Genomic DNA, 13068 nt, shown 5'->3' with positions numbered 1-13068 from the left:
ATACTGTTCATAATTGAAACCAAATGATATTCTTCTTCTCTTGAAAGGCTGAAATATCTCAATGACTACCACTGCTCCATGACGAATTTTACAAGAGTCTACCTTAGGAGGATCTTTCCCTTAACAATAGTGCTGAATATTTGAACCTATATATAAAATCTCCACAAATACCATCGAGGTAATATCCCCAATATCATTATTTTGAAAGACTCTGCAAATTTGCCTCTCCATGTATGTGAATACCACTAACTACTAAATATAGTAAGACACCCAAAAATAAATCTTTCACAATGAAGATCTCAACACATATAACTATTCCAGCAAAAATGAACGCTTGTACGAAAGTTGCCTTATCTTAATAGTCATATCCACTACCCCATAACACTGTTTCTATCTAGAGCAGAAGGAGATTGTTACTAGTCCAACTCCATCTAACAGACATAATACCATGTCCGGATTGATGCCCCCAAAACAGGCACAATCTAAACTAAGAAAGATGGAACTTTGGACAGCCGAAAGCGAAACATTACAGCGGGGGGAAACAAAAAGAGAGATAAACATTAAATGCATAGGAAATAAGTTAAAAGACGGCTTCTCTTTCCTTTTTATACGGCACCACAAAAATCTCATTCCATCGTCAAGAAGAACATTCTACCATTTGAAGACACCTGAAATAGTTTTGTAACAGAAAAGTCAATCAGACTAACAATATGAGGTAAGATGAGTATGAATAAAGCATCCGATTATCCAAATTACCGAATGCTCATCAAGACTAATAATAACCACGACCATATCCACGCCCATGTGGATGACCACCTCCATAGAAAGATGGATGTTGGCCTCTCCCATACTGCAAGATTACATAGAAAGAAATATCACAACTAGGGTTGAATAACAATAAGAAAGATAAAGTGAAACATCATACTCACATCAGAGCCATAATAACCACGTGAGTATTGATCACCACCGGGAGGAACATTATCTAACATAGAAGAGAGTAAATACATAAATAATAATTGATCTAACAAACAAGCAGCTTAACAAAAAAAACTGCAGATAAACCCCATACTTCTATAACGATCCCCTTGAAGAGAACTTGCAGAATCTGGATGATCAAACCGAGGACGTCTGCTAGGACCCAAGTAATCCGGATTCGGGACCTACAGAGTAGAAGGATCAATTGTAATCTATTACAGTCAGTCATCTAATGCTCTTTGACCTAAGATGGTAACAGGGGAAGGAGCAACAGAGAAAATTCATGTAACTTACTGTCATGGAAAAGGGCCTCTTTAACCCATGGTCAGTATTATCATAACCGAAACGGTCCTCAATGTGCCTATCCATGGATGGCTGGTTATTTCCTTCAATAGGAAATTGTTGTCTCCTAAAGAAGGCATCATCTGCGTGACCTCTATCTCCATGCCTCATTCTATCAACAAACATTGGACCCTCACTAGTTACTGGATGAGCACCACTAAAATTCCACCTCCCACCTGCTAAATTAGTAAGATATGTTACTGAGATCTATTTTGTGGAATATATAAGTCAAAATAGGAAGGAGACATGAAAAGGGGAAAGTGTGATGTACTTGGAAAATGGATGGGAAGAGCTAAAGCAGATAGGTTACTGAGATCTACAATTATCTTAAAGTCAACCACATCAGAAGACAGAGAATTTGATCTAGTCTATGCAGGTAACATACATTAAACATATTATTATTATTATAAAAGTAGGAAACAAAAGTAAAAAGTTGGAAGACCAAAATGCCCACATAAAGTTGAGTTACCTTTTTGCCCTTCAATTAAACTACTTCTATAACATTTACAAAAATGTAATATAACAAAATGTAAATAAGAAATTAGTCTTGAAATATTCAAGTGCTTATTAATTAATGTTTAGAGAATTTATTCTGGAGGATGTATCCAATACCTGTATGTTTTTCCAAGTTAACTTCAAATTTCACAAAATAACATATCACATCATCTCAAATTTCAACTTTGACTTGTTAGATCTTTTAGAAAACTTTTAGATAAGATTTTTAACTCATAAATATATATTTGATCGAGAGTACAAAATGTAAGATTATGGTAATTTGAATGTAAATTAATTATGCCTCACTTGTGGGATTATACTGGGTATGCTGTTGTTGTTGGATGTATAAAATTATGGTGATTTGAATATTGAAGACATCTAGAGATAGCGAAACTGGCTATCAAATTATTTTTACATATGTATAGTCCAGGCATAAGAGTCTCTCTCACCAAAAGCTGCAATAATAAGGAATTGCGTGACACCAAAGAAGCAATGGCACTACAACCTCATAATTTAATTTCTTCATATCAAGTATATTCTGCTAATAAATCCCAAAGAAAAAGTAAGATGATAATCAATAACTTTGGTAATTGGAGGCAGAGTCATAAATTACAATAAGACATTCAGGGGAAAGCCGGAAATTATAGTAGGCATTTGAGGACTTCTGCGGGGGCAGGTTTCTTCCTTTATTCAGATACTTTAATAGTATCAACATTTCTTACTTTCAGGAACTTGTACTTTTTTCTTTGATATTTTATTTTATAACTCAAATATAGTGTGTAATAATCTTTCTGTGACTCATTTAATTCTGTACTCATTAATATGTGGTACACGCGCAAAGTGTGTGCCCAAAGACCAGTCAACATAAATGGGAGAGAGAGACAGAGGATAAGGAGAAAGAGGTATAAAGTTTGCAAATTTCATTTTTAATGAAGATGAACAAAGTTAGTTATTTTCATTACCTCGTCCAAAGTTTGACCGTCCACGGAAAGGAGGATAAGGGCTACCAAACTCATGTTCAGTGAAGCCCATTCTACCACCATGACCAGGTCCACGAGGGTGAAAGCCCCTACCACGCGGAAAATTAGCTCTACCAAGAGTATGTCCTCCTCGCGGAAGGCCCCTTCCTAAAAAAGCAAGGTACATATTGCAGTTAGGTCATGCACAAAGGAAAATTTCTTGAGCAGCTTATAAAGAAATATAGAATTTGATAGAGTTACCCATGGGACCACGGCTAATTCGGAACCCTCCAGATATTCCACCTTTCACAGCCTGAGTTTTTGGTTGGGGATTTGAAAGCCTGGCTCGCACTTTTGCCTAAGTAACATAACAAAACTGTGAGAATTCACCAATCCAGTAAAGACATAACATCAAAATCATTGCTTATGTGAGGAGGAAGGTTTTTGCATGTTTAACCAATACACACACAACTGAATAGCAACAGTCCCACATCAGCTTATAGCTCTTCTACAAGGACCACCATCCACTCAAGAGCAAAATATATGTTAGTAAGAAAACCCATTAGGGTTATATGTATAGAAGTTCAGCCACATACACAAACTGGAAGCATTCTGTATATTCTGAAGCTATAAAGTATGACATCAGCCAGCAAAACACTGACAAACAACATAAAAGTCAAGAATACCTTCAAATTTCCATCACCCAGCTCTGTGTTATTAACGCCCTCAACGCAAGAAACAGCAGCTTCATGTGTGTCGAAATCAACAAATCCAAAATCCTTCCGCTTTGCTGTTGATATATTCCTGGCTAGCGTAATTCTTGTGATCTCCCCAAAACATTTGAATTTCTCACGGACGCGTTCTTCATTCCAATAAGGAGGGAGTCCATCAATAAATACTGACTTCACTTGAGCCATTACCTCTGGATCTGGATCGCGTAAAGGTTCAGCAAAAGCTATTTTGGCAGTCCTCTCAGAGTGACCAAAAACAACATCAGGCCTTTGAAGTCTTTTGTATGCCGTCATGGCATCAGTGTGACAAGAGAACTCAAGAAACGCAAAACCACGACTCAAACCTTCACGTTTCGGATCGGCCACCAAATTAATGTTTTCAACACTTTCTACACCATAATCTTTCAGCTTTTGCCTCACCTGTCATAACCACATATCATAGTTAACTAGAGATACTTAATAACCCATTTGTGTACATTGAATATTAACAATCTTGCAGAATCAAATTCCTGCACTGTTGAAGTTAAACAGAGTTATCCAGAAACAAGATTCAGCAGAGATTGGTTATATCACTTACGGCTTCCTTTGTCCATGTGTTGCAAATATTTCCTAAGAATAAGGTGTCATTGTCCTCACTTGGAGAAGTTCCACATCGCTTTCCTCGTATCTGGTGTCAAAAGGATAAATTAGACTAATAGTGCAATTCCAAATGTATTCAAACATGAATTGGAAAAAAATCATACAACTGGATTTCTCATTTCAGCCAAAGCACGGCTAACTTGCTCCTTAGTTGCAAACTTCACGAAGGCATATCCCTTATTCTTGTTTGTTGACAGCTCTCTGTGCATTCGAACATCAATAACCTCCCCCACATGCTGGAACACCCTTTTCAGATCCTCCTCCACAGCATCACGGTCTAACCCACCAACAAATACTTCCAGCTCCCTCCTCTTCTTTCGTTCCTTTGCAAGAGCATTCAATTGAGCACGCTCATCTTCCAACGTTTCGGCTTCTTCACAGTGCTCAGGCACATCATCTTCCACAAATTCTTCACTATTTTCTTGATCAGTAAAAGCCTCTATTTTATCTTCACCAGCTTCGTCAAGAGAAATATCCTTTCCTTTCATCTTCCTATCTGTATCTTCCTCCATTCTATCTTCTGCACACTGTGCATTTACATTATCCCCTGTAGGAGTTGAACCATCGTCATTTTCTCCCCTCAACTCCAGTCCTTCTTTTCCTTTATTAGATCCTTCACCCTCCTGAGATTTCAGTTCTGTAGTAATAAGTTCCTGACTGTTTGAAGATTTCATATCCTCAATAATAGGCTCCTGAGATTTGACATATGTAACAGCAGGTCCCTGATTTTCTGAAGTTCTCACATCATGGCCAATTTTTTCTGACAATCTCACATCATAGACAATAGTTACTTCATCTTGAGACATTAAAGTATTTAGAGCTGGTTCCCCCTGTGCATCACCTGCATGTTCCTCCTTGTTTCCATTTTGATCTTCCGCCACAGAATCACCAACATCTTTAGCTGTGGACACTAAATTATTTGAAGATTCTTCAATTTCTTTTTTTGGCTCATACATGGGTGTTGGTCCTGCATCCTTCTCCTTAACAGGATCTTCCTTTGAATCCTCTGCATCTTCCCCCATGACAGGATTTTCCTTCAAGTCCTCTGCATCTTCCTCCTTTGCAGGATCTTCCTTTGAGTCCTCTGCATCTTCCACCATGACAGCACTTTCCTTTGAGTCCTCTGCGTTTTTCTCCTTCATAAGATATTCCTTCGACTCCTCTGCATCTGCTTCCCTGACAAGATCTTCCTTCAACTCCTCTCTATCTTTTTCCTTCGCAACATCTTCCTTTGAACCCTCTGCATCTTCCTCCTCCATAGGATATTCCTTTGAGTCCTCTGCAGCTTCCCCCATGACAAGATCTTCCTTTGACTCAGCATCTTTCTCCTTTATAGCATTTTCTTTTGAGTTCTCTGCATCTTCCTCCTCACCAATATCTTCCTTTAAGTCCTCTGCATCTTTCTCCTTCACATGATATTCCTTTGAGTCCTCTGCAGCTTCCCCCATGACAAGATCTTCCTTTGACTCCTCTGCATCTTTCTCCTTTATAGCATTTTCTTCTGATTCCTCCGCAACTTTCTCCTTGACAATATCTTCCTTAAGGTCCTCTGCACCTTTCTCCTTCGCAGCGTCTTCCTTGGGATCCTGTAGATCTTTCTCCTTGACAGGATCTTCCTTTGGGTCCTCTGCATCTTCCTCCTTGACATCAACTTCCTCTGTGTCCTCTGTATCTCCCTCCTTGATAGATTCCTGTGCATCTTCCTCCTTCACATGATCTTCCTTCGGGTCCTCTGTATCTCCCTCCTCGACACATTCCGTTGATCCGGCTGCATCTTTCTCATTGCCATGATCTTCCTTTGAGTCCTTCGCATCCTTCTCTTCAACAGGATCTTCGAGCATTGCCATTCCAGCATCTTCTGATATAAGTGTTTTATCCGAGGTAGTTTTAGAAGAAGCAGGACTTTTCTTTACCACCTTCTTCACAGCCCTTCGAGTAGTTTTCCTACCTGAAGCGGATTTTGCTACTGGTGTTGATTGAACAGCTCCATCTGCATCTGAAGCCTTTGCTTCTTCAGCTGCATGAAAAAATATAGAGAACATGATAACATTCTTTGGGTAAATAGAGAACATGATAACTAATCATGTATCTAACAGACTCTAACCCCCACACCAAAGACAATTAAATAGATAGTTTGCATGCTTTCATCAGCATATATAGGAGGTTAAAAGCTCATTTGGTTTGGTGATTGGAAGTAGCTGATAAGCATTAAGTGCTGAAACTAATGTTATAAACAAGCAGTTATGTGTTCGGGTAGAAGCACCGAAACTAATAATAAGCAATTGATGTATTTCGTGAAAAAAGTGTTGATAAGCAATTTTTCTGTTACAATGACTAATAAGTCACAAAAATCATAAATCAAAAAGTATCAGTACAAGGGGAAGAACGAATGATGGAGTGAAAGAGAATTATTTTAAGAATTTTAGAAGACATAGGGATAAAATATTCAGTCAACTAAAATTGCTTACAAGCTGGAAAATCATTAGTTGATTTTAGCTTATAAGCACTTTGTACCAAAGGCTTAAATAAGTTAGAAAGCTAGTTTGACCAATTCTATAAGTTCACCAAAACACCCTCTAAGCCGCTGTAATGTTCAATCAGGTACAGTTTGTAAAGTCGAAAAGGCAAAAAACTGGAATTTGATATATTGTAATCTTAGCAAGCCATTACCTCCATCTAAAGATAAATAAATGAAAAAAAGGTTGACACTTGGAACTAACAAAATCATCTTTGAACTTTTGCAATGAAGATGGCAACAGGCAAGCTATTAACTTTTCTATATCTGTGCACCCCACCCACACACCACCCAAAAAAATGCTTGTTGAAGTAATAGAACGGCCAATAAAGGAGGATCTTGGTCCCCATTCCCCCTTCCCCTAAGCCGCAATTAAAGAAAAGGACCAACAAAAATCCTATGGATCTCCCAAAATCTAATCCACCATTCCCTTTGAAGCATAACGATACAGCAGAAATGGGGAAATGAGAAAAATGAAACAACATGCAGACTCGACAAAGAACGACTTCAGATATACATCAATCAAGTATCAATTTTTCCCTAAAATTTCACATTTTATTGCAATGAAGCTTGCAACAGGCAAGCTATATTAACTTTTCTATATCTGTGCACCCCACACTCACACACAACAAAAAATTGCTTATTGAATCAATAGAACGGACAATAAAGGATGAATCTTAGTAGCTCAGTTGGTTAGCTACTAGCTTTCAACTTCACCTTGTCCGTGAGGGGTTCCATTCCCCCACCTTGTAATCCCCTCCCCATTTTCCCTTCCCCTAACTCCCAATTAAAAAAAAAGACCAATAGATATCCCAAAACATACAGCAGAAAGGGGGCAAATAAGCAAAATGAACTCAACATAGAACAAGTTCAGATACACATCAATCAAGTATCAATTTTTCCCTAAAATTTCACATTTTATTGCGAGACTAACATAATCCCTCCCCTAAAACAATAAAATAACATAAAACAAATAAAAAAGAGAACTTTTTGAGTACCGGCAGGTGAGCTTTTGGATCCAACGTTCCTAGTTTGCTTAGCCCTAGATGGCGGCGTACGCTTCGGCTCGGCCGGCGGGGTTTGATTTATTCCGGCAGACCTCTTTTCGGCACTTCGAGTTCTCATAATTGATTGATTCGATTAAAAGTTGGAAACGGAAAATAAAAATGAAGTTTTGTAGAGTCGATAATGCAACGCGGAGGCAATGGAAGATGACACGAATACCCTCACACAAATACTACTTATTTATTTATTTTCTGAATGAAATTGTTTTTTTTTTTTCTAGTACTATCTGCTTTATTAAATATGTTTTTTGCCAAATAAATAACGAAATGCTTTGTTTGGTTATTACTTATTATCAATTTACTATTTTGTACTCATTAGGGCAGGCATTTTAAAAAGTTTGGCTCGATTTTTTTATTTTGATTTATCAAGAATTTAAATTGGAACCGAATGAAAATTAATTTGACTTTTATAATTATTTGATTTGATTTGTTTATTTTTCAAATTTTTTTTGGTCTTAAAAAACTGTGATTTATTCTTTTTTCTAGAATTAAATTGGTAGAAAGGCAAAAAAATATGCAAAGGTCTAATCATATCATATATATATATATATATATAAATAAGAGAATCCTCAACCCGGTGACGTGGCACCACCAGAAGCAAGGATTCTCTTCTTATTTATTTATTTATTTCCAACATTGCCCTTCCCCTCTGCAATAAGAACGCCACATCAGCCTTCAACAATCGCTTCTCCCGTTCATTGTTTTACCACTCTTGCCGCTCTTCATAAACATTGTGCCTATTTACAACAGCGGATCCGACTATGTGGCGCCCTCACAAATCAAAATTTTTATTTATCCTTTATAAAAGTCACAACTTTTTACAAAAGTCACAACTTTTTATAAAAGTCATAACTTTTCACAGAAGTCATAATTTTTCATAAAAGTCATAATTTTTCACAAAAGTCACAGCTCTTCATTTTTTATTTACACCTTTTAAAACCCAACACTTAATTTCAAGGCACCAAAAGAAGAAAGAATAAACAAAGAAAATTAATTTCAATTGCAATGTGACATTAATACTTTTGCACCACTCAGTCCACAACTACTTGAATGGTTGAATTCATTACATTTGGTTCTTTAGGAAACAAACTTTTATTTCTGCCATTATTATTTGTAGATTTTTCCCGCTATAGGGGAGTCGAATTCAAATACACTAATTAAGTTTCTTATGAAGTGTGTTTCTTTTCTCAAAGTTTTCTCCTTCCTATTTCATGAAGATCATAGAAATTCATGTAACTATTGCAATTTCTTTTTGCTATTTTGGTGACTTTTTTCCTAATTATGTTAACAATTTCAGTAAGGATGATTGAAAATTGATCTTGTCTTTTGTCCCTTTCTACGGGTTTCTTCATATACTTTTTGGGACAATTGCTTGTGGGATATGTTATATTTGATAGCACACAACACAAATATTTGATAACTAATACGAAATCAATGGTGAAGTTTGTTAAAAGAACCAAACATGTTATTCTCTTACTTGCCACAATTAGTATATTATTTTGATTGTTTTATCTTAGGTACAAATATTTTGTATGCCATTGCACTATTCCTAGAATATTAGTATAAAGACAATTAGTCCACTTCTTTTATTGCAAGTTGACTAATTTTTCATATTTCTTCCTTTCTTCTTTTTGGGCATAATAAGAGATCACGTTTTCTTGAAATTAACAGATGCCCAAAATACATTATAACAAAAATAATTTTTTTGGCAAAAATATGTATATTAATGAAAAGTGCTAGAACCTTTACCGACATTTATTAATTTTCATTAGATGGAATGTCTCTATAGACTTTAGGAACATTTATAGAGAGTACGTAGTGCCTCTGAAAATACATATTTAGTGGCAATTAAGCTATTAATTATCGTTAAAGATCATTTTTGTTGTAGTATAACTCTTTCTTTGGCTTCTTTCAATTAAATTTGTGAACTGTAAACTTAGATACAGCCCGACAGACTATCTTTTTGAAAATATGTTTAGCAACATGCCTTTTTCTTCTTGATTGTTAGAAAAAGTAACGTCGTCTTTATTATAATTTGTGGATATTTGTGAGTTCAAGTGCTCACAATTTATGCTGTGAGATTTTAATATATTATGTATCAAAATTTTGGTTTAGAATATTCAGTTATGAACGGTTCCCTTCAGATGTCACCTACTGCGTGGTTGATCATTGCATTAATTCTTTGTAACTGCATACTATAACCATAACAATAACTTTGGTTCAATTCCATATACGTTAAGGCCGATGATATGAAACCTAATCATTAGTAATGACTATTCTGAGATAATGAGGAAAAACCTTTATGATACTAACAATTTTAGGGTCATTTTCAACATATAATAAAAAAGAGATTGATGGAGGTTCATGAGAAAGGAGCAGAAGGTCCTCTATTTGAATTTAGTTAATTATGTTTCTTGTATGGACATGATGTCTCACTTTACTTCGGAGTGTTGTTGTTCGATACTTTTTTGTCTCTTCTTTAACATATAATGTTGTTCTTTATGACTTCTTGGAATTTAGAAAATTTCGTTACTTTTGACAAACTATTTCCTTTGAGATTTTCATAGACTTTTTTCTTATACTTAAAATCTCTCTATGACTCATAATTTTTTGTATAACAAAAATAAAATTTAAAAAATATAGCACTTTAAGATTTTTGAGGAACGTTTTGCCCGAAGATAAAATATTCTTGACAATATAGTGTATGTATTGAAAATATGAATATTACCAAATGATCATTCAATCTCGTGCGATGCACCGGTAATTTACCAAATCTATATATAATAATAACTCTGGATATAGAAGAGCTGAGGTGGCACCTCTCTCTAACCAGAATTAGTATTTATATTTTTTTGTCAATTTTTTTTGCTTTTAAAATTATTTTTCTGATTAAAATTCACTATATTCCTGGTATTTGAAGAACCATAAACGGCTGCATATATTAATTTCAGTTAATTACTTATTATGAGGATTAATTTGTATGGCTGTTACATAATATTTAATGTTATTTTCCTTTAGTGCTTTTGTCGTTTCTAATTTGTCATTAATTCTCTTAATTGTCTTTTCCTCCCTTTCTCTTCTATTTCCAAAGGTTATGTCATTAATGAACATTGAAAAATATATAAACATCACGTTTATGTTTGTTTGTTCGAGTAAACATTTCAAGGTAGACACTACTGTTTTCATTTTCTTTTCTTTCAATTTTTCCTTCTAACATATACTGATTTGTATTTAATTTATTTACTATTTTTGTTTTTTTTGGTTCATTTGAAGTTTTTTTATTATCTCAACACTTATTTTCATTATCTAAACACTTCATCTCACTTCTATCAATTTAATTTTGTGTATTTTTTTCTACAGAAAAGGTAATAATTGCTATTGGAGTGATAGAAAAGATGATCAAGGATAAGTTTCCGGAATTTAACAAACCTACAAGAAGAACAAATATTTTGCAAAAGAATTTTAAGAAGGAAGAATGAACATTTGATTGACGTGAAATAAGAAAAATTTTCTTCTCTACTTTTTGTTTTTAATGAAATTTTGCTCAATTAAATCAAGCAAACAAAATTAGAAAAAAAAATAACTTTGATTTTTTGTAAATAGTATTAGCATTAGAATCGTGTCACGACCCAAAACGAGTCGTGAGTGGCATCCACACTTAACCTCCTAAGTGGGCGAACCAAGGAACTTAAACCCCAACATATATCAATAATTCAACTTCGAATAACAATAAAATGCGGAAGCTCAAAACTTGTTAAAGTAACCAATCAAATCAACCTCTAAAGTCTATTACACCTTATCCCAAAACATGAAAGTCATCACATCAAGGACATTTAATCTTCAAATACTAAGTCTAAGAGTATTAAAGACACCAAAATAAATGAATAAAATAGTTTATGTCCGAAAACTAAGGACATCATGCCATGACCAAGATAATCCAATACGAGCTGGAATGAATAGCTCACCCTGGAACCTGATGTGCTAGAGACTGGCTAGAGCTGAGGGTGAGTCGAAGTCACTGATACACTCGCTGCACTCCACAAAAATAAAACAAAGAAAACACAAGTAGGGCTCGGTACAAGGCAACATGTACCGAGTAGATATCATCGGCCAACCCAAAATAGAAACTAGTATGTAATGAATAATAGTATAAAGTCAACTATGACATTTAGCAGGTGGCAAGCAACAAACACATGAACCAGTATCAACAACACTAAAGTAAGTACGTAATCAGTCAGTAATATCAAGAGCACACATGAGGACTCATGCCTCCAAACCAAACTAATTTGGGAATTGAGTTCTTTGAGATTGAGTACATTAAGTTAATTCAATAGTTTTTTTCCTTTAATGTTACCGTGTCGGAATATGACACTCCAATCCAATTATACTGTGTTAGAATGTGACACTCCGATCTAATTATACCGTGTCGAAACGTGACACTCCGATCCAATTATACTGTGTCAGAATGTGACACTCCGATCCAATTATATCGTGTCAGAACATGACACTCCGATCCTATAATATCATTAATTTATTTTATCAAGCCTTTTTTATTCAAGGCATCGCTTCGATAGAGAGGGATTTCAAATTATAAATTCACGGTCTTAGGATTTTAGACCAGTCACAAATCATACAACCAAACCACACAAAACCACACAATCAAGTACATAGAGAACTTCACAATATCACTCAATACATATCAATCACTATTAAGAGTCTAACTATTGAAATAGAATAAAGCATAACCTACCTCCACCAAAGAACTAAAGTCAAACAAGTTACTTCTCCAATACTTTTCCTTTCCTCAATGCCTCCGAACCTTTCCAATCTATCAAATATATATGCATAATTTGTAAGTTAACGAGTCTATAAACACTCTTATTATTCTATGTCTAGCCTAGACCCAAAAACTTACCTAATTCTATAATCAATTTCCTAAAGTTCAAACCTATGGGTAAGTCTTAATTCCTCTCATTAATATATCTTTAATGAAATTTAAATAATTCGATACACCTAATGTTTAATGACCTATCTCAATATATCAAAACTTGATTTATTATATGATATCTTACGATCAAACTTCAACCCAACACACAGGCCGTACCTACAACATCTCATATTGCTTATGATGGCTAATTGAAGGTGATTGTATTCATTAGTAATTATGATCAAAAGAGGAATTTGGAATTTCCAACAGAAACAACAAGAGGAGCGAAGACGAAATTATATGCATGACTTTTTCGATTAGCAATTCATCCTTTCTATCCCTTCTTAAGTCATCATTATTCTAATCAATAGCATCATTAATTCCTTATACAAAGATTCCCTTAGTTACATTGTCAATCCAC

General features: G+C 35.1%; 1 protein-coding gene across 3 annotated transcripts; it reads right to left on the bottom strand.

Moving 5' to 3' along the window:
• Positions 1-262: 262 nt before the first annotated feature.
• LOC125849298 (uncharacterized) lies at positions 263-7839 on the bottom strand. 3 transcript variants are annotated; one of them, XM_049529361.1, is made up of 12 exons: positions 7655-7839; positions 5239-6158; positions 4246-5199; positions 4080-4169; positions 3458-3922; positions 3033-3129; positions 2775-2939; positions 1270-1496; positions 1070-1160; positions 930-982; positions 757-850; positions 263-668 (listed from the first exon to the last, which is right to left on the bottom strand). In XM_049529361.1, exons 1-11 carry the CDS (start codon positions 7779-7781, stop codon positions 773-775), a joined length of 3267 nt encoding a protein of 1088 aa, XP_049385318.1. In that variant the 5' UTR covers positions 7782-7839; the 3' UTR covers positions 263-668; positions 757-772. The 3 variants fall into 3 exon arrangements, with proteins under 3 accessions (XP_049385318.1, XP_049385316.1, XP_049385317.1); XM_049529359.1 differs by having other exon boundaries at positions 4246-6158; XM_049529360.1 differs by having other exon boundaries at positions 1270-1493; positions 4246-6158.
• Between the last annotated feature and the right edge of the window lie 5229 nt (positions 7840-13068).

This window comes from Solanum stenotomum, chromosome 12, assembly GCF_019186545.1.
Source record: "Solanum stenotomum isolate F172 chromosome 12, ASM1918654v1, whole genome shotgun sequence".
Taxonomy (NCBI): domain Eukaryota; kingdom Viridiplantae; phylum Streptophyta; class Magnoliopsida; order Solanales; family Solanaceae; genus Solanum; species Solanum stenotomum.
This window is presented reverse-complemented; position numbering and strand designations above follow the sequence as displayed.

Excerpts from the sequence above, each read along its gene's own strand:
- LOC125849298 (XM_049529359.1), bottom strand. The coding sequence starts at position 7,781 with ATGAGAACTCGAAGTGCCGAAAAGAGGTCTGCCGGAATAAATCAAACC. Across the intron at positions 3,130-3,457 it reads TGGGTGATGGAAATTTGAAG|GCAAAAGTGCGAGCCAGGCT; the intron begins GTATTCTTGACT and ends TATGTTACTTAG. Across the intron at positions 851-929 it reads GTGGTTATTATGGCTCTGAT|TATGGGAGAGGCCAACATCC; the intron begins GTGAGTATGATG and ends GTAATCTTGCAG.